A 22,569-nucleotide genomic window follows, 5' to 3' on the forward strand; every position below is an offset into this window, starting at 1 on the left:
GATAGGCCACTGGGTAACCAGCTGGAAAAATAAAGTTGAATCCCTGCTTCAAACCTGATTTACTAAAGTCCAGACAGAGCAATGATTTAATCTTAAAACTTAAAGATTTAATTTTAAAATCTTAAAAAATGGAATGATAAAAGTACTAAAACATGAGATTGTTTAAATGTTGGAATAGCAAAGGCCTTTCTACATATGACACAAAACTAAGAAGCCATAAAATGCAAGTTTAAACCCTTATGCGGAGAAAACACTTTAAGCAAACTCAGAAGTCAACAAACTGAGGTGGGGGAGGATATTTGCAAACCATCTCAGACAAAGGACTATTTCCTCCAACAGATACAGAGAACAACATGATAAAGATGCCAGAATATAGGTAAGTCACAGAAAAATATAATGATATAGACATGTGAGAATATCCTCAACTCCATCCCTAATATAAGAAATGACAATTTAAACTATATTGAAATATTTTTTACCTCTCTTGCAGGCAAAGATAAAACCCACTGGTTTTGATAACACTGAGTTAACAAGGGATACTGCTTGTGGAACTTTTCACCTTTACAACATCTCTGACATTTAACGGTAGTTGTCAAAATTTATACTGCCACATGATTTGGCTCAGAAGTACACTGGCCTTCAGACAGACTCACATAGATCAGAAAATGATATATCCACAAGGATATTCCTTGTATGACTAGTTCTAATCTTTTGTAACTACAAGCGATTTAAATATGTGCCAACAGGGGACTAGTTAAATATATTATGACATGTCCACAGTGATATACTATGCAGTTGTAAAGAACAACGGACCAAGGCCAGGCACGGTGGCTCACGCCTGTAATTCCAACACTTTTGGGAGGCCAAGGTGGGCGGATCATGAAGTCAAGAGATTGAGACCATCCTGGCCAACATGGTGACACCCCGTCTCTATTAAAAATACAAAAATTAGCTGGGCATGGTGGCGTACGCCTCAGCTACTTGGGAGGCTGAGGCAGAAGAATCACTTGAACCCGGGAGGCGGAGGTTGCACTGAGCTGAGATTCTGCCACTGCACTCTAGCCTGGCGAGAGTGAGACTCCGTCTCAAAGGAAAAAAGAACAATAGGCCTCTGTGTGTATGGCTACAACATCACTTCTGAAATTTAAGTGTGAAACCCAAGATGCTAGTGTATCTCCCACCTACACACACACACACAAAATCTCTGATAGGAGGGAAGAACTTAGTGGATGGTGACTGTCTCTATAGAAGGTAACAAGGTAGGAGGAATAATTATTTTTACTTAGCCCTTTGGTACCTTTAAATTTTATACCATTTTATTTAGTTTAAAAACTTTTTTTTAAAAAAAGTTAAGGATCCCTTTCAAGGAAATTATTTTATAAGATCAGATGTTCAGGATGGACATGGTGGCTCGTGCCTGTAATCCCAGAACTTCAGGAGGCCAGTTTAAGATCAGCCTGGGCAATATAGTAAGATCTCATCTCTGCTTAAAAAAAATTAGCCAGGTGTGGTGGTGTGCACCTGTGGTCCCAGCTACTGAGGAGGCTGAGGTGGGAGGATTGCTTGAGCCCAGGATTTGGAGACTGCACTGAGCTATGATGGCACTATTGCACTCCGGTCTGGAGTGAGAGAGAGAGAGAGACTGTCTCTAAAAAATCAGAGGGACAGGAGTATCGAGTACACTCACAGCATCCTATATTAAATCAATAGAGAAATTAGAGACAAGAATAGAAAGGATGCTGGTCCTGGTTCTGACCTCAGGGAGGAAGCATTGCTTGAGGCAAGGAAAGACCTAGGCTCACCTGATCTCCTTGGCTTCTCTAGATCTCAAAGCTGTTTATGGCTCTAATACCTTTAGAGGCCGCCTTATAGCAACTGAATATTAATAAATTGGGAGCTGAAGTGATCAGAAAGCATACCACATAGGAACATTCTCTTACTCATATTCACTGCTTGTTCTTTCTCTTGTTTACGTTTCCTGTTTACAGCTTCCTAGCTTTTGCATTCAATATTTGATTTTCAAACTGGTTTTGACAAAATGAACTGTAATAAGTAAAAGAAAAATAAGGTGTGTGTGGGATGAAGGGTGATGAAGACCAAAAAGAGGGTGGAAAAAGTTGGGCTGCTTTGAAATGAATATGACAACATTGATCTAAATGCTATTACTGTTAAATAACCTATTGGCATCTCAACAAAAAGTATGAAGGGGCACATAATAGTGATTTGAGTCCAGATTACTCAGCATTCATTAAACAATATGATTGATGAACAGGAAAGGGGACAGAATTACATCGTATGTTAGTCTAACTAGAGTGATGTTGACGCTCACCCGGATGTGCTGGAGGTAGAGAGACAGGTCTCGGATAAAAGACTTAATCAATCTTTCTTGCATTCGGAAGTTTTTTTCTGTTTCTTCAAATACTTCATCTTTTATCTGTTCAAAAATAAAGTGCTGTTAGCAAATTTGGACGCTCCTTTAATCTTACTGGCAAAAGTAGCTTTTTTGTGTGTGGAGACAGAGTTTTGCTCTTGTCGCCCAGGTTGGAGTGCAATGGCGTGATCTTGGCTCACCGCAACCTCCGCTTCCCGGATTCAAGCAATTCTCCTGCCTCAGCCTCTCGCATAGCTGAGATTACAGGCTTGCACCACCACGCCCAGCTCATTTTTGTATTACTAGTAGAGATGAGGTTTCACCACGTTGGCCAGACTAGCCTCGAACTCCTGATCTCAGGTGATCCACCCCCTTGGCCTCCCAGAGTGCTGGGATTATAGGCGTGAGCCACCACGCCTGGCCAAAAGTAGCTTTCTTAAAAACATCTTTTGTTCAAATTTTAAACATTTAATGTTTTCCTGAATCATAGTGAATTGATTTAAACACCTGCATGTGGTTTCGAAAGACCTCCAAAATACACACAGGCCCTCCTTTAAACCTTCTTTGCAAGCCCTCTGCTCTGGCCAGGCTGCCCTCTTCATCCCAGCACTGCCATGTCTGCTGATCCTAGGACTGTTCCTCATGACGTTACCCTGCCTGGCATGTCTTCTCCCTCCCTGTGGCATGCCTGCCCCCTTCCTATAAGGCTCAGGTCAACAAGACTCTTGCTCTCACTGAACTGTTTTTCTAAAATACTACAGCATTTGGAGAACAAAATACAAAACCTAGCAATGGACTATTTTCTGGCTTATATTTTCCATGAATTGTACCTTATATATATAGTATAGCAGAATGATGTCTGGAGACTTCAGGTCAACTTTCAGCATTACCGATAAACTGTTTTTCAATCCATTCAATCTCTTACACTTAACATTTCTTTCTTTGTAATATCATGTATTCAACTAGGTGATCTCTTAAATTCCTGCTAGCTTAGTAAGTCTACAACTATAGTTTTGTCCCACCAAATCAATTATAAGCTCCTTAGAGGTGGTGAAAACTACCATAGTTATTACATGTCAACTGATCTGACCCTCTAATTTGCCTTTGTAACCAGCAGCTGGAGGGCCCTGTCTCCACCAGCTCACAAAACCAGAGGATGTCCGAGGAAGGGAACCACGCCAATTGACGCCAGGCAGGCTGTCTCACGGAGCCCTGAAAAGCTGTCAAAGATGCGCTAAGCCTTCCAGGATGGGGATCTCACCTGAGGAGCAAAGCCAGTGAGATGCTTCAGGTGACTGCTAACTCGGTTGGATTTCTTGATGATGGAGTGGATGTTCAGTTTGGAAATTTTCTCCATAAGGCTATCTTCATCACCCTTACGGTACTTGAGGACTAGGGAGTAAGTCAGAAAAGCACTTTCCTCAGCATGGACACATTACAAAATGAGCCATAAAATGAGATGAACACCCAAACGGGAGCTAGTGCTTGTCTTCAATGAGCTTATAACAAAATATTAATCCAAATAATGATTTATGGACAGACATGATATCTGAAGCACAGCAGAGAGACAATGGGCGGCCGGGAGAGGGGTCAGAGACAAGGAGGAAACAGCAGAGGGTGTTAAGGGAAAGAACTTCAGGAAAACTGAAGTCAATGCCTGGGTCTGCCACTTAAGGTATGGTGTTAAATCAGTCATTTTTACCTTGAGTCTCATTTGCCTCTTCAATAAAATGCAGAAAGCAATACTTGTAAGGCCATCTTAAATGGTGCCATACACAAATGAGATATTGATATCCAATCGTCTCCCATAGTAAAAAGCTCTACAGCAGTAATTTAATTACCATGTTAAACATTAGGCACAACCTATAGAAAAGTGTAGAGATAAAAGTAGAAGGGTGGCAAGGGGAAGACTGGGAGGCAGCAAAAAAGGTATACCTGGTTGTAGAAGTTGGAGACTACATCGCATTAGGAGATTTGAACCAAGGGAAAGGGCTGGATGACCAGAGAGCTTTAGAAGCCACAGTCAACATCCCATCCTAATGAGGGTGACACAGTTGAAGTAGAAGGCAGAGAAATGATTTTAGATAACTTTAAAGTGTGGAGAAGAATGGAAAGACAAAAAGGTTACACTGTATTATATCTTGAAGATATGAATAATAAATGAGCTCAGCACAGTCATTGTGCTATATATACTCACTGAACGCTCAAGTTAGGACCTCAAGAGACCTGATGAGTGCATTCAGTGTTATGAAGAAGGAGTGGGTGGGTGGGCAACTGACTGTTTTAGGAGGGGAAGTGAGGGACTCAACCCAGAGAGGTCACTGGGCATGGGCAGTGAAGACAGGACAAGAAAGGTGAGCAGATTGGGGTTTTCTAAAAGACAAGAAGTCCTAGCTTTAGTAGAGGTAGTAAAACATCCAATTAGACACTTAGAAAAAACAAGTCTATGCATGGACTCCAGAAGAGCTCCATAAATGAGGTGAGGAGGAAACTGCCCGTGCTCGAATAAAACTTCCCATCACCCAGTCTCCACTGTCTTCATATCCCTTGAGAAAGGCTCTTATTGCTATATATTTTATTACAGATGCCTTATTTCCAATATACCATACTTGTGCTTTTATCATTACTTCTGCCTTTAATAAATACCACATTTTGGGCCGGGTGCAATGGCTCACGCCTGTAATCACAGCACTTTGGGAGGCCGAGAGTTCCAGACCAGCTTGGCCAACATGGTGAAACCCTGTCTCTACTAAAAATACAAAAATTAGCTGGGCATGGTGCCACATGCCTGTAATTCCAGCTACTTGGGAGGCTGAAGCAGGAGAATTGCTTGAACATGGGAGGTGGAGGTTGCAGTGAGCTGAGATAGCACCACTGCACTCCAGCCTGGGGGACAGAGCAAGACTCTGTCTCAAAAAAATAATAATAAAATATCATATTTCCCCCAAATTCTACCATTTCTTCATCACAGCCCTATTTTACCTACCACCTGCCTTGTCCAACTCTAGTGAGGTAATGAATTGTTTTGAGAAGAAAAGCATTCTCAAAGGGCATACCTCCTTTTCAGCAATTATGCTATTCTTACCCAGGTCCTTTCGCCGTTTATATTCATTAATGTTAACGTTGATTTCTTTGACCGCAAGGACTGCATTGGTTAAAGGCACTTTATCTGGGTGGGATTCTGGGGTGGAATTCAGCAACTCCATTAGCAACAGCGGGTAACGCATTACTCTCTGTACTGGTTTGATGAGGAAGGAGCCCAGGTTAATATAATTTGTGCATCCCCTGTAAGAGAAGGAAAAAAGACTGTAGCAAGCTATCAATAATATAGCACCCAGCCTGGGCAACATCGTGAGACCCCATCTTAAAAAAATTTTTTTTAACATCATAATAATGTATCCCTATGGGCAGGATTTGTTCCTAAATATTGCTCTCTGTTCTTTTACCCTACTTTTCAATTTCAGTCATTCAACATGTATTCATCTAATAAACACCAGGTACTGTTCTAGGTGCTGGGGATTTAATAGTGACCCCAAAAGTCCCTGCCCTGGTAGGAGAAGATAGGCAATAAACAGATAAGTAAAGTGTTCCCTTGGGGATAAGTGCTACGAAAGAAAACCCAGCAAGGTGAGTCTACTTCTAGGTTTGTCTATAAAGGAAGAAAATACAGTTGTTTAAGAGTTAGGAAAAATGCACAGAAGAAATGAGCGCATACATCAAGCAGCAATGGAACTTACCATTCGTTGTATAGGCTCCTACAAGGCAGTGGGCATGAAAAGAAAAGAGAGAGCTTATTAGAGAATCTTGAGTTTCACATTCTTCTCAGAACATGAATCACGTGGGACAAAAAATTATGAATGTTTATGGTAACATATTTAGTCTACTAAAAAATGTTAGCCCTGGCCAGGCACGGTGGCTCACGCCTGTAATCCCAGCACTTTGGGAGGCCGAGGTGGGTGGATCACCTGAGGTCAGGAGTTCAAGACCTGCCTGGCCAACCTGGTGAAACCCCGTCTATACTAAAAATATAAAAATTAGCTAGGCATGGTGGCACGTGCCTTGTAATCCCAGCTGCTGGGGGGCTGAGGCAGGAGATCACTTGAACCCAGGAGGTGGAGGTTGCAGTGAGATGAGAGCGCCACTGCATTCCAGCCTGGACAACAGAGTGAGACTCTGTCTCTCCAAAAAATAAAAAGTAAAAAAAAAAAAGCCCATAATTTCTCTTTCATCTACTTATCCATATATTATATCTTTATACCTTGCTTCCCTAAGACCAGGACAATCTCACCTGATGTCTAGAATACCTTGGCTGGGCACGGTGGCTCACACCTATAATCCCAGCACTTTGGGAGGCCGAGGCAGGCGGATCACTTGAGGTCAGGAGTTTGAGACCAGGGTGGCCAACATGGTGAAACCCCATCTCCACTAAAAACACAAAAATTAGCCAGGTATGGTGGTGTGCGCCTGTAATTCCAGCTAGTTGGGAGCCTAAGGCGGGGAGAATCGCTTGAACCCAGGAGGCAGAGGATGCAGTGAGCTAAGATTGTGCCACTGTATGCTGACCTGGGCAATGAGCTGAGATTACACCACTGCACTCTGGCCTGGGTGAGAGTGAGACTCCGTCTCAAAAAAACCCCCTGTATTTAGTGTTCTCACCTATGCTCTTGTTTATTTGGACCAAACCATCCTCTCCTGGCTGCTTTTTAACCTGATAATGCTAACCTAATACTCCATACAGATAAAACTTATTCACATGGACAAAAATACAATCAGGAAACCACCTAAATGATATATATCATGGATATCTTATGTTTAAAATAAGATAGATGTCATCATCAAGTCCAGGCATATACACAGGTATAACTTAGAGAACTAAAGAGCTGTAATGGAAGTTAAGTGGTCAAAACTCTTACTTCAGATCTGCCAAGGAGTCCTGAAGGTGCTTCTGGATCTTCTCATCCTTCTCGTAGATTTCAAGCAGCGCAATGGCCTCATCATGATTCTGGCAGTAAACCTTGTATGTTCCCTCAAGCTCATCCCGGTGACCAAGAAACACAGGTCCTTTGGAATACACACAAACATACAGTGTTTTTAGTAAACTTTCTTCTCAGTATACTAAATGTAAGGTACACAGCCAAACTTTAGTACCAGCTAAATCCTATTACAAGAAATGATAGTAAGACTATCCATCAAATAGTAAGAAACTTCCATCTAACAGCTAAAAGTTGTAATCATTTAAAGGAAAATTTAGAAAGCCATGTCATCCATGTATGTATGTATTCATTTTATTTTATTTTATTTTTTGAGACAGGGTCTCACTCTGTCACCCAGGCTGGAGTGCAGTGGCACAATCTCAGCCCACTGCAGACTCAACCCCCCAGACTCGGGTCGGTCCCTAGTAGCTGGGACCACGTGTGCATGCCACCATGCCCAGCTAATTTTTCATATTTTTGGTAGCGGGGGGGTTTGCCATGTTGCCCAGGCTCATGTATTTGTTTTAGAACGAACACACACACACACACACACACACACACACACACACACACACACACACACACACACACACACACACACACACACACACACACACACACACACACACACACACACACACACACACACACACACACACACACACACACACACGTGCGACTGGCCTCTGAAACAGAGCCTCCAGTCCCTTTGCAGTCGAGCCAAGTCAGGCATCTGAGAGCGTTCTCCATGTAGGGATGTAATGAGAACCCCATAAGGAGGAACCCCTCACTTTTTTCTTCCTGAGACGGAGTCTCTTGTCGCCCGGGCTGGAGTGCGATGGCACATCTCGGCTCACCGCAACATCCGCCTCCCTGGTTCAAGTGAGTCTTCTGCCTCAACCTCCCAAGTAGCTGGGATTACAGGCACACACCACCATACCCAGCTAATTTTTGTATTTTTAGTAGAGACGGAGTTCTTCTACAGCCGCAGTTTCTAGCATTTTTGCGCATAAATAAGACTGGATAAAGTGTATTACATTAAAATACCTATAATGATAAATCCCCAACTTATGATATAGTAACCTATATACTTCTTTATTTTTTTTGAGGCAGGGTCTCACTCTGTTGCCCAGGCTCTACTGTAGTGGTACGATCTTGGCTCACTGCAACCTCCACCTCCCAGGCTCAAGTGATCCTCCCACCTCTGCCTCCTGAGCAGCTGGGACTACAGATGTGCGCTGCCATACCTGGTTAATTTTTGTAATTTTAGTAGAGACAGGGTTTTGCCATGTTGGCCAGGCTGGTCTCAAACTCCTGGGCTCAAGCAATCCACCTGGCCTGGGCTTCCTAAAGTGCTGGGATTACAGGTGTGAGCCCCAGCCATATGTACTTCTTTATAAGGTATTAAATAACCAAATGTAGCACTGAGTCTAACAATTCCCATACTGTCACAGCTTGAGGAGTGCCACACACTGGTAACATTGGCTGCCACTGGTTGATGGTTACTGAAATTTCAAGACATTTGCAACAACCTAATGTGATAGAAACATGTGACTTCTGTTGGTGACAAAGTCACAGCTACTACTATGTGGTTTATTCCCTACATTCATACTTTAAATAAACACTATATTTCAGTTAAAAATTAGTAAAAAAAAAAATAAAGATGTCATTTTTTTCCCTATCCCCAGACCCCTCATCTACAGTCAGTTAGGCACAGCAACAGTTCCTAAGCAAACTTCCACAGAACAATTGCCTTCAGAGCTGTGGCCTGAATGTGCGGGTCCCTGGCTTACTATGACGACTCTTCCTCTTGCCCTTCTTTCCTCTTCTCAGTGTATTTGGTGTTCCCTTCTTCAGCTCCATGTTCCACAAAAAAGAGCTCTCATCCTTGCTCTCCTCCCTCCAATATGATACTGTTTACTGCTTCCCTACAACCAACCATCCCTACCAGCTGTCCAGGCACGACCCCTCCCTTAGGGACCCTATCGCTGCTTCTGTGGAGTCACCTCTGTTCTCTCACTGTTGTGTCCCATAGAAGTCCCTGTTCTTGTGCAGAACTTTTTTTTTTTCTTAAGACAGGGTCTCCTGGGTTGCCCAGGCTGGAGTGCAGTGGCATAATCTTGGCTCACTGCACCTGCCACCTCCTGGGCTCAAGTGATCCTCCCACCTCAGCCTCCTGAGTAGCTGGGACACCACCACGCCTGCTAATTTTTGCATTTTTTGGTAGATGGGGTTTCGGCACGTTGGTCAGGCTGGTCACAAACTCTTGGGCTCAAGTGATCCACCTGCCTCGGCCCTTCCAAAGTGCTGGGATAACGGGCGTTAAGTCACCACGCCTGGCCTAAAAAGTTTCTATTTAAACTATTTTCCTTAATGTATAACTCCTTTCTTTAAGAGAAACTTAATTTTTTTCATATCACCTCACACTGCCCTTTCTCACTGGAAGCCTCCCTTCTTTTTTTTTTTTTTTTTTTTTGAGACGGAGTCTCGCTGTGTTGCCCAGACTGGAATGCAGTGGCATGATCTCAGCTCACTGCAACCTCTGCCTCCTGAGTTCAAGTGATTCTCCTGCCTCAGTCTCCTGAGTAGCTGGGATCACAGGCATGCGCCACCACACCTGGCTCATTTTTGTATTTTTAGTAGAGACAGGGTTACACCATGTTGGCCAGGATGGTCTCAAACTCCTGATCTCAGGTGATCCGCCTGTCTCAGCCTCCCAAAGTGCTGGGATTACTGGTGTGAACCACCACAACCCGGCTGCCTCCCTTTAAAAAAAAAAAAAAAAAATTGTTTGCCGGACATGGTGGCTCAAGCCTGTAATCCCAGCACTTTGGGAGGCCAAGATGGGTGGATCCCCTGAGGTCAAGAGTTCGAGACCAGCCTGGCCAACATGGCAAAACCCCGTCTCTACTAAAAATACAAAAATTAGCCGAGCATGGTGGCAGGCACCTGTAATCCCAGCTACTCGGGAGACTGAGGCAGGAGAATCATTTGAACCCAGGAGGCAGAGGTTGTCGTGAGCAGAGGTCATGCCACTGCACTCCAGCCTGGGCACAGAGCGAGATTCTGTGTAAAAAAAAAAAAAAATTGTTTTGAGACAAGGTCTCACTCCATATCCTAGACTGGAGTGCAGTGTCGTGACCATTGCCCACTGCAGCCTCCAACACCTGGGCTCAAGCAATCCTCCTGCCTCAGCCTCTCAAGTACCTGGGACTACAGGTATGTGCTACCACACCTGGGTAATTTTTTTTTTTTTTTTTTTTTTGTAGAAACGAGGTCTCGCTATGTTGCCCAGGCTGGGCTTGAACTCCTGGCCTCAAGCAATCCTCCCGCCTTGGCCTCCCAAACTACTGAAATTACAGGCATGAGCCACGGCACCTGGCCAGAAGCTTCCCTTCTGTCTACTCCTGCAACCTACCAGTCACAACAGTGGGGGTGGGGCTTGCTCCTTTTTCATCTTCACGGCCACTGTTTTTTTTTTTTTTTTTTTTTTTTTTAAGAGATGGGGCCTTGCTCTGTCACCCAGGTTGGAGTGCACTGTCATGAACACAGCTCACTGCAGCCTTGACCTCCTGGGCTCAAGCAATTCTCTGCCCTCAGCCCCCCAAATAGCTGGAACTACAAGTGTACCCCACCATACCTGGCTAATTTTTGTATTTTTTGTAGGGATGGTGTTTCACCTGGTTGGTCAGGCTGGTCTCGAACTCCTGAGCTCAGCAATCCGCCCACCTTGGCCTCCCAAAGTGCTGGGATTACAGGCGTGGGCCACCGTGCCTGGCCTTCACGGCCACTTTGGAATTCCTAAAGCCACCCACGTCTTCCTCTGGTTTCACCATTCTACATTAGTCTGCCGCCTTCTTTTTGCAGCCCTTTCCCTAGTTGCATTCTTAGAATCTTCACCATCCAGACTGATGATTTACATTCAATTCGCCGTTCTTCAACTTCCCTGATAGTCACTATTTTACATCAATTACAAACTAGCAAAGCTACACCTATCATCTCTTTCAAACTCTGGATCACAAAATATACTTAACGGGTCACAGTCAGCACTGTTTTGATGAGCTAGAATGGATTTTTTTTTTTTTTCTGTAGAGATGGGGTTTTCCCATGTTGCCCAGGCTGGCCCAGAACTCCTGGGCTCACATGATCTGCCCGCCTTGCCTCAGCCTCCCAAAGTGTTGGGATTACTGGTGTGAGCCAACACGCCCGGCTGATCAAATAGAAAAGAAAATATCAGAAAACATCAGACATAAAAATTAGCTGGGTGTGGTGGCACGCACCTGTAGTCCCAGTTACTAGGGAGGCTGAGGTGGGAGGATCGCTTGAGCCCAGGAGGTAGAGGGCAGTGAGCTGTGATCACACTGCTACACCCCAGCTTGGGAAATAGCGTGAGACTGCCTCGAAAAAAAAAAGGAAAACACTGGACATGGTAAAACTAAGCACAGATATACATAGAAACACACATCCTGGGTCATTATGAACAACATAGCTCTCAGCGGGATGTGTTTAAAATCACGTAAAGCGAGTACTTTCCACCTATGACCATGTACCCAGAGTCTCCCGGTGCTGCTTGATCATTCTCTATCTCAGCCACCTGCCTTTTGCCCGTGGCTCCATAAGGCTTTAACTTGCCCTTCATGGTCTTCTCAGAGCCTTCCCTCATCGGATGTTTCAGACCTTGTTTGTCCTTTGTGAATCCCCCACTGAACGCACGCCTGGCCTTCCGCTAGAGCCACAGGCATGGTACTCTCAGTCTTGGCTCCCTCAGGCCCCACCACCCACCATCCCTCCTCTAAAAATTAGTCCTCGCGCCTAGGTGTCAGCCTTTCAGTGTCGAGGCCTCTCCACTACCTCTGTGTGTCTTCAGCACATCGAAGCCTGCTACCCAGCTCCTTGTTTGACTTTGGACAAGAAGCGAAGGAAAGAAGAAAAAATAAATGCAGGTGCTATCTTATGGAGGTGGGGTTATGGATATTTGCTTTCATTTCTCAGTTTACTGTCATAATGTAAGGTATAGTACACTATAAACACAGATGCTAAGACTCTCATTTCTGATTTGAATCCGATCTAAGGGGAGAAGGCGCCTTGCAGAAGCTGGTTAACTCCAACCACCTGAGAGCCCCAGGCACGACAACAGGTAATAAACTGGAAGAAAAATGAGTAACTGCTTAATTTATAATTAAGCCCTTTTAGATAGCAGCCAACTTTATCTCATTTCTTTCTTAATACAAATAAATGACCCAGAGATACTTATTTCAAGTGCCTTAAAAAATCGTATACACTGGCGTTTATGCTTCACCATCACACTAAAACTGGGTCACTGTGACTTCTTTCTGCCCAACTCAATGTGTGTGCCTCCTTCCTCAACTTCCCTGACCTCTCTGGTTAGACTAAGGGCAAGAACCTCAGGTTCCGTTTTTCTAACTGTTCCAGAAAATGCAAAAGACACAGTTGTATTCTGTATAGAGGCTAATGGCATTGCCTGCATGACAGAAAGACTTGAGTTTGAATGCCAGTCCCATCAGTTACTAGCCATGTGACCTGGGCAAATTACCTTCCCTCTAAGTGTCGGTTTCTTCACTGTAAAATAGGATAGAGTACCTAAACTGGCTGCAGAGTGGGTCACACCTGTAATCTAGCAGTGTGGGAGGACTGAGCTCAGGAGGAATTCAAGACCAGCCTGGGCAACAGAGCAACACCTCATCTCTACTAAAAATAAAAAAGCTAGTTGGGAGGCTGAGGTGGGAGGATCACTTGAGCCTGGGAGGTTGAGGATGAGGTGAGCCATGATCACGCCACTGCATTCTAGCCTAGGCAGCAGAGCAAGACCTTGTCTCAAAAAGGTGTGTGGTGGCTCGTGCCTATAGTCACAGCATTTTGGGAGTCTGAGGAGGGAAGATCACTTGAGGCCAGGCATCCAAGACTAGCCTGGGCAACATAGTGAGACTCCATCTCTACAAAAATTTAAAAATTAGCTGGGCCTGATGGTGCATGCCTATAGTTCCAGCTGCTCAGGGAGCTGAGGTGAGAAGATTGCTTGACCTGGGTCATCGAGGCTGTGGGTGAGCTGTCATTGTGCCACTGCAGTCCAGTCTGGATAACAATGTGAGACTCTGTCTAAAAAAAGAAGAAACAACAGTACCTAAACCTCAGAGGGCTGTCTATTGTAGAGAACAACTGAGATCCAGCTGGACCTATCTTGAGAAGAGGGTATGTGGTGAGAGAAACACTCAGGAAACATTAACCATGCTACAACGTCCCAGAGCTGTTTCCTCTTCCCTTCAGGGGGCAGAACACTGATTTTGTTCCTGTGTCCGTTTTTCTCCCAGGTGAGTCAGGTAAATTCCATCTAGTGTAAGCCAGCATCATGACCCATTCCCCTTTCTAGCCATCAGCTTAGCTGCATGCATGTCACCCACTTCTGGCCAACGAGAAATAAGGTAGCTGATCAGGGAGCTCTGGAAAAGGTTTGCAAACTCTTAAAATGACACAGGGGTCACTCCTTCCTTCTGCTGGATGTTGTTGTGTATAGTGTCATGGCTGGAACTGGGATAGCCTCTTGTAATTAGGATTCCAATAAAGCAGCAAAATGATAGGATGTCTCCTCCCACACTGTGCCAGGGCTGGTCTGTATGACCCACAGAATATGACAGAAGTGATGCTGTGTCATGTTCAAGATCAGGTTATAGAAGACTCTGTGGCTCCTGTCTCAGGCGTGCTTGCTCTTGCGTGCTCTCTCTCATTCTGTCTCTCGCTCTCTCTCACAGGTCACTCTAGGTGACTCGTGACTCATGCCACATCGTGAGGAAAGCCCAGGGAGAGGCTCACGTGGCAAGAAACTGAGGCCTGAAGAGCTGAGTGAGCTTTCTTGGAAGCAGATCCCTGAGCCCCAGATGACAGCAGTCGAGGCCAACAACTGACTCCAACCTCATGAGACCCTGGGCCAGAACCACCCAGCAGAGCCACCTCCAGACTCCTGACATACAGAAGCAGCGAGGTGTAATACATGTTTAATTTTTTTAGCTGCTAAGTTTCGGTGCAATTGTTAAATAGCAATGGACAACCAATAAGTTCCCTTGTTTATAAGAACTAGATGAATGTTTTAAAAACATTTTGACAATGTCCCACGTAAATGTATTTTAAATTATGACTCAGTACACATATATGTGAAATGAAAATAAAAGTTTCAGCCAGATGTGGTGCCTCACACCTGTAATCCCAGCACTGTGGGAGGCCGAGGTGGGCGGATCGCTTGAGCCCAGGAGTTTGAAACCAGCCTGGGCAACATGGCAAAACTCCGTCTCTACAAAAAAAAAATTACAAAAAATTAGCTGGGCGTGATGGCACATGCCTGTATTCCCAGCTACGTGGGAGACCAAGGTAGGGAGGATGGCTTGAGGCTAGGAGGTTGAGGCTGCAGTGAGCTGAATTCGCACCACTGCACTCCAACCTGGGTGACAGCGTAGAAATCCTGTGTCAAAAAAAAAACAACAGATAAGTTTCAAAAATTGGTAGTTAAACTTACAGTGCATTCTGATATTTTCTTTTATTTTTCTTGAGACCAAGTCTTGCTCTGTACCCCAGGCGGTAGTGTAGTGGCTCATGGCGCGATTTCAGCTCACTGCAGCCTCAACCTCCTAGACTCAAGCAATCCTCCCACCTTGGTCTCCCAAGTAGCTGGGTTACAGGAGCCCATGACCACGCCCAGCTCTATTTTTAGTAGAGACAGGGTTTCACCATGTTGGCCAGGCTGATCGCAAACTCCTGACCTCAGGTGATCCCCTTGCCACGGCCTCCCAAAGTGCTGGGATTACAGGTGTGAGCCACTGTGCCTGGCTGCATTCGGATATTTTCTTGAAAAATAAGTTGATCTCATGACCCAGTAATGGGCTGCAACCATGAGTGTGGAAAAACACTGTACTGTATGATATCCAAAACTACTTCTATTGCTAACATCCTATATTACCCCAAAGTAGGCTGAGACAGAAGGAAAGCAGAGGACAAGTAACCTCTGGACTAAGTACCTACACCTGTATCTTCCCGGAGGCATAGTTACTCAGTATCAGGAAGGCCCCTTCCTCCTGCCCATGAAGTTTTTTTAAAAAGCTGCTTCTGAAACAACACAGGAGCTCATACCTACAGCATCGCTGATTTCCAGAGCAGCCAATAATTGCTTCGAGACCTTAATTACCATCTGCATATTTCCAAAAAGTCCCTCAAAATCAATGTTTGGTACCTGAGAAAAGGAAACAAAACATAAAGATGCACGGAAATGAGCTTAATGGCATTTCAATCATCTTAGGAACAGCTCTTCAAGAAGTGTAGAAAAATTGCTCAAGGTCACTTTCTTCACTCACTTTCACGAAGTTTCCAGACTAGAAATATCCAACATTATCTTTAGTGTCATCCTTTGTCCTTGATCCAACTATTCTCTGCCACCCCCACCAGCACTTTAGTAAAGTGATAATGGAAGCAATTTGGTCTACAAATGCACTGGGATACAAATTCCCAACTGCGACCAACATCCCGTAGCACTGCCTACCTGCTGCAGAAGTACTTGGCAGTGAATGCTCCAAGGGTGTAAACCCAAGCCCAGCCCAGCTGGTCAAGTTACAAGCAATAAGGACTATAAACCCTGGGACATTGTTACCCTTTTCTTACTACCTCCAGCATCGAGAAAAGTCCCTAGCCTACTCACATGTTTGTTAGTAAGCGTTTCCTGGATAAACTCTATATAAACAGGTACTAGGGTAATGTAACTGCTCACCGCCAGGCTTTGTTACATCATCACTCAGCCCTCCAGCAGGGCCACAATTCAGACTCCCTGTAACTGTGTTCAGGAGCCACAGAAACAGGAAGTGTCCTGGGAGTGACTGCAGTGTCTGGTAGGCTAACACTAGTCTTGACAAGTGAAAGGATGCTGAAGGCTTAGCTGATGACACACGTATATTGAGGCCCTTGATTAAGAGCAGCAGCACTCACAGTCACAGTTTCTATTTCAAATCCAATAAATCTGTGGTAAAAGCTCCTATATCCTAATGCTTCTGGCCTGGAGGACCATACTCAAGGTCAAACTAACTCTGTCTCCCAGTTCCCACCTGTGCCTGCTGCAGGGGTACCATGATCCGCTCAATACACATTTTCAGATCCCGAATGTAGTCTCTTTCTGTCTGAAGAAGTTCTTCTATGACCTTGGCTCTCTTCTCCAGCATCCTCTGCTCTGGATTTTCGGTGGACACAGACCCAGAAGGGGCCACCAGTGATGAAGACTGGGAGGAGAGGAGCGTCATTTCTAGAAGGGAAAAGAGAACTGGTTAGCAGCTCTGGGTGTAAAAGCAGCACCCTTCCACAGTTTGAGGCAAACAGAACCCATTCCTTGAGAACCAAAGGTCTCACTATTGTCAACCCTCAGGAAATCAGATCGCACATGTCAGTTGTAAACAGGGACAGCTGAAGTGCTTAGAAAGCCATAACTGCAGAGAGAACTCCAACCTGTGCAATACCATTTTGAGAATGTGTCCTGAAAAGAAGTAGCTAGCCCACTTTGAGTGAACAAAGCATGTTTACAAGCTCCTTGCAAAAGAGGTTAGAGGGGTCTGACCTTATAAAGACTTGCTTTCACTTAATCAGATATAAAACATGGTCCATGATCAAAGCACCAGAAATAACAAGCTGGAAGTTCAAAATACAGATGTAGCACATTAAACAGAATATTATGGGGAACACAGAACAATGCCAACTAAGGGTAAAATAAAAAATAAGAAATTATCCATCTGAGATCTGGATAATTACAGGACCTATCATTTTCCAGTCACTGTAATGGTAGGTCAACATTAGCATATAATGAAATAGGTAAAAAAATTGTTTAGATTTTCCCTATGAAAACCTTAACCAAAACTCACAAGCAGGTTTTCTTACCTCAAATGTCCTAGTAGATACAAACTTACTATAAACATGAAGCTTATCAATGGTATTTTCAAGTATAAGAATCTCTAAGAACTAAACTGCATTATTCTAAAAAACAAATATGTATCCTGTCATTAGCTTTTACAATTATCTGACTATTACTTAGATACATAGGATGAGAGAGTTATTTATAAACATGGAACAGCATTTGTTCATCTGAAATGAGCATTAAACACGGTAATAAGCAATGGAAAAGAACAGCAGTGAAACAATCAGCCTCTGCTTAGTCTATCAAATTCTTTATGATCCAATTAAACAACTACAAATTTGGTATGTAAATATACTAGTAAGTCTGAGTACAATTACAGGAATATTTTAACCCAGATTTAAGAAGCAAAAACACAAGTGTTCAAACTACTTATGGAAAGTCGGCCTTCACAGCAGATTTTATTCTCCAAAAAATTTTCCACACTGCTTTCTCTCAGAAGTTAGGAATTCTGGGACGGGTGCAGTGGCTCACGCCCATGATCCCAGCACTTTGGGAGGCCAAGGCTGGCGGATCACTTGAGGTCAGGAGTTCGAGACCAGCCTGGCCAATATGGCAAGCTCCCATCTCTACTAAAAATACAAAAATGCTAAGCATAGTGGCACACACCTGTGATCCCAGCTACTTGGGAGGCTGAGGCATGAGAATCACTTGAACCCAGGAGGCAGAGGTTGCAGCAACACGAGATAGTGCCATTATTGCACTCCAGACTGGGTGACAGAGAAAGACCCTGTCTCAAAAAAAAAAAGTAATTCCAGTGTTTCAGAATACAACCCAAATTCTGGTTTCTAGATGCCATTCTCCACTAAAAGGAGGCAGGGTTCTTTGGAGAAATGGCTAATTCCAGGGCTGGGGCAGAGAAGGTATAGCTGAGCCTGAAATGTGGCAGAAAGTGAAGAAGTACTCAACAACATGGTAGGGATAGGTCAAAGGGCACAGAGGCCAGCTTGAAGGGGCTCCCACTGGCCAATGTGGCACAATTTGAGTATAAATGAAAAAGCACAACAATGGATTATTCCACTGAATAAAATAAGAATCTGTAAGTTCATATTGATAAGCACATAAATAAATGGGGGAGAAGAGAAAGCTCCTTGTTGTGGTAGAATGTCAGCTGATAAATAAGAGAGGAAATAATGGAGTCAGCAAATCACCATTTTAGGCCAAGTGTGGTGGCTCATGCCTATAATCTCAGCACTTTGGGAGGCTGAGGTGGGTAGATCACTTGAGCTTGGAGTTCAAGACCAGCCTGGGCAACATGGTGAAACCTCATCTCTACAAAAAATACAAAAATCAGCAGGGCATGGACTAGCACACACCTATAGTCCCAGCTACTCAGGAGGCTGAGGTGGGAGGATGGCTTGAGCCTGGGTAGCAGAGGTTGCAGTAAGCTGAGATTATGCCACTGACTCCAGCCTGAGTAAAAACAAAAGTCCAGCCAGGTGCAGTGCTCACACACCTGTAATCCCCGCACTTTGGGAGGCTGAGGCGGACGGATCACCTGAGGTCAGAAGTTCGAGACCAGCCTGACCAACATGGTGAAACCCCATCTCTACTAAAAATACAAAAATTTGAGGCAGAGGTTGCAGTGAGCCGAGACTGCACCACTGCACTCCAGCCTGGGAGAACAGAGCAAGACTCCATCTCAAAAAAAAAAATCCATGTTCATACAAAATACACACTGAAGCTTACTAAGGGGCACAATATATGCAATGTACTCTTAGTTCATTAAAAAAAAAAACTGCATGTGGAGAGTGGGGATTGAGAGAATGAGATAAAAACAGCAAAATGTTAAATATGGGTGAATTTGTATAAAATGTATACAGGAGTTTCATTGTACTATTGCAATTTTCTGTATATTTGATATTATTCAAAATAAAACTTAAGACATAACAGAAAAAGCTTTCTTGAACTTTTTGGTAGAATGAAAGGCAAAACTTGAAGCATAACCCTCATTTCATCAGTGTTCGATTATGATTCTAAATTCATTGCGTTACATGTAAAATTTATTTCTAATAGCCTTGTTTTAAATTTTCTTTGTGATCTCAAAGCAACAGACTTTCAATCCCAAATATGGTTTCACTAGTGCCAAGTTGAGAATAGAAACTCATTTTAAATACAAGACTAAAAAGCTCTGGAGAGGGAGAACATTTACTGAATTCCTATCACATGCCAGGTACTTTACAGATTATATCCCTGAACTCATTTAATACTCACATCAGAATTTTTAAGTAGGTATTATTACTACCATTTAATAGGTAAGAAAATCCAGGCTTGGAGAGGCTGACAAACTTGTCTGAAGTTATATAGTGAGTGAGGAAATGGCAGTAGTGGATTTCGAACCTAAATATATTTAAATCCAAATCCTGTGCACTTAATCCTGCACCATTTGGTTTCCCTGGCCTGGAATCCCAATGAGAAAAGGTCAGGGGATTATTTGCTTCAAATCTTAAAAACTCCCTGGAAACCACTGTGTACTCTCCTGAGAATCAAAATTCTACTAATTATAGTAGTTGAAAACACAAAGTACCAGCAAGCACTTACTCATCAATCAGAAGCCAGCCAGCCTATGTATTAGATTTTTATTTCTTTAAAATGGAGAAAAACAATAACAATTCTTTTAAACTACCAGCATGCCTTCCCCCGCGCCCCCACCCCCCGAAAATGGGGTTTATAAACTCTTGAGCAGCCTTTAAAACCCCAAATATTTTGGTGTGATTAAAAACCCCTGTGGGATGTTTTCACTAAATTGCAGTTTCCTGGACACCATCCCCGGGATTCAGATTCAGCAAATCTGGGTGGGACCGGGGTATCCGCAATTTTAATAAAACTCTAGGTGTTTCTTTCCCTCCTCTTTCTCTTCCTCTCTCTTTAAAGGAGGGGGCTGTTACCCAGACTGGTTTCAAACTCCTGGGGCTCTCAAGAGATCCTCCCACCTCAGCCTCCCAAGTAGCTGGGACTACAGGCATGTGTCACTGCTCCTGGCAACCCAAGGTATTTCTGAAGACACAGGTGACCTTCAGGTGCCACAAACATTTCTTAACACTCAAAGAGAGTTTTCAAAGATTAAGTCAAATTTTAAAGTCTGGCTTGAAATGACTGTAAGTATAAAAACTTTTTCCTTTATGCCACATATATTCTAATAAAAATATCTGCTCTAAAATTTTAGTGTCTGGGCCACGCGTGGTGGCTCATGCCTGTAATCCTAGCGCTTTGGGAATCTGAGGTGGGAGGACTGCTGGAACCCAGGAGTTCAAGACCAGCCTGGGCAATATAGTGAGACACCCATTTCTAAAAAAATTAAATTTTTAGTATCCCGGACAACAAAGCGGGAGAAGGCGGCCTTCACCCTCAGCCAACTGTGGTGGAAAAAGCAGCTTTGAATCTTGCACTTCCCCACTATGTAGCTGGGGAGCCCTGGAAATGTCCACTTTTATCTCCTGGCCTCAATTTCCCAATCTATAAAATGAGGATAATAATACTTGCTTTGCAGAGTAGTTGAGGGAGTTAAACAAGGTAATAACGCAACAAACATTAGTCCTTTTCCCACAATGGGCCCGAATATGCCGTCTGCACCTGATAGATGGTAAATGCACTTGGTAAAACGTACCAAGCAGAGAAGTGCCCTGTGCAGACGAGCTCTTATTTTCTTCCTAGGATAGCCCTGCAGGTGTTAAAGGAGCTGGGACTGTTGCACAAATTTACTTCCTGTGATAAAACAATTAGTTGTGGGGTTCCTTCAGTGATTGTGGCTTACCCCCCACCCCAAGTCCTGATTCCATTCCTTCTCAAGACACCCCCAACCATTTCTGGTTAGTACATTATCACCAGGCTCACTTCCTAAAGCTCGAAGGGAGTCATTAGCCCATGGCTTCCCACAACTCCATCACACACACTTCAGAGTTAAAGAGCAGAGCCATGCACCCTTCTCTTGCCTCAGAAAGCTGGCTCTATCTCTAATGGGGAAAATTTTGAGCTCCCGGCCAGATCCCAGGTGCCCTTGAGCGGGGACGAAGAGGCTGCCTGTTCCACTTCCTTCTGTGCTCGCTCCCACACCCCAGGACCTACCTGCAGTGCCCAGAGTTGGCTGTGTGTGGAGGTGTGGGCCTGAGGGTAAGCAGGCAGGGCAGAATCTTCCCAGAGCTCTGGAATGCTCCACAACCCCCTAAACTCCTTTGAATAGGGTCGGCATTTCCCCCCAGGCTTCCCACATTTACATATGAATCGCGCAAGTCACCCGGGCTATCAAGCAGGGCTCGTCCTAAAGGATGGAGCTGGAACCCTAAGCGTACTGGACTGAGAAGTGCACCAGCGGGCCCAGCAGTACCTGGATCAACACCTTCCTTTCTATTTGGTGTCCTTTCCTAGTCCTAAAACCCTTGAAATTCCACCACTGGAGTTTGAATCTAAGATTATTATCTCTTCCTTTTCTATCCCACGCTAAGCCTTTTTGTTGTTGCTTTGCGTGGGAAATGGGCAATGCCCTTTTGAGGAAAGAATTCCAAAGGCCCAGCCATCTCTTGTGATGAGAGACAAAACTGTAAAGTGGGCAGCAGTTGCCTGTTTAGTCTGCCCCTGGGCCTCTTTCTGCAGTCTTTCACCCAGAGCTTAGCCAAGGGACCCCAAACCTCCCCCTCCTTTAGACAATGAACCCTAAAGCCATCACAGAGCAGATTTCAGCTGGGTGGTCCCAGGACAGCAAGAACAGGGATGGCAGGAGTGATTCACAGGAACTGGGAGTCCCGCTCACATCTTCCAAACATTTACACTTAAATGAACCAGGGAGAAGAAAGGCACACAACAATATGCCACAATTTTTTAAGAAAATGCACAATTTGTAAGAAAATGGAGAACAGGGAAAAGAGACGAAAGAAAGGAAAATCTGCAAAAACCCATACATATTTCTATATAAACATATAGGCTGGGTGCGGTGGCTCACGTGAGGCCTGTAATCCCAGCACCTTGGGAGGCCGAGATGGGCGGATCACCTGAGGTCAGGAGTTTAAGACCAGCCTGGTCAACGTGGTGAAACCCCATCTCTACTAATAATACAAAAAAATTAGCCTGGTGTGGCGACACACACTTGTAATGCCAGCTACTTGGGAGGCTGAGGCAGGAAAATTGCTTGAACCCAGGAGGTAGAGGCTGCAGTGAGCCGAGATCGCGCCATTGCACTCCAGCCTGGGCAACAAGTGTGAAACTCTGTCTCAAAAAAAAAAAAAAAATATATATATATATATACACACACACACATATATATACATATATATACATAT

The 22,569-nt window shown here is 44.2% G+C and overlaps 1 protein-coding gene across 6 annotated transcripts in view; it reads right to left on the reverse strand.

Moving 5' to 3' along the window:
- Positions 1–22,569, reverse strand: part of DNMBP (dynamin binding protein) — a 134,690-nt gene that overhangs the window by 18,667 nt on the left and 93,454 nt on the right. For all 6 annotated transcript variants that reach the window (XM_063727708.1, XM_063727709.1, XM_009245705.4 and 3 more), the window contains 7 exons: positions 16,443–16,636; positions 15,481–15,580; positions 7,285–7,432; positions 6,109–6,126; positions 5,457–5,656; positions 3,633–3,763; positions 2,330–2,434 (listed from right to left, as the gene is read on the reverse strand). In XM_063727708.1, coding sequence (XP_063583778.1) covers positions 2,330–2,434; positions 3,633–3,763; positions 5,457–5,656; positions 6,109–6,126; positions 7,285–7,432; positions 15,481–15,580; positions 16,443–16,636 — 896 coding nt within the window. The remainder of the gene's footprint in view (positions 1–2,329; positions 2,435–3,632; positions 3,764–5,456; positions 5,657–6,108; positions 6,127–7,284; positions 7,433–15,480; positions 15,581–16,442; positions 16,637–22,569) is intronic.

The sequence above is a fragment of the Pongo abelii genome, chromosome 8, assembly GCF_028885655.2.
Source record: "Pongo abelii isolate AG06213 chromosome 8, NHGRI_mPonAbe1-v2.0_pri, whole genome shotgun sequence".
NCBI lineage: Eukaryota > Metazoa > Chordata > Mammalia > Primates > Hominidae > Pongo > Pongo abelii.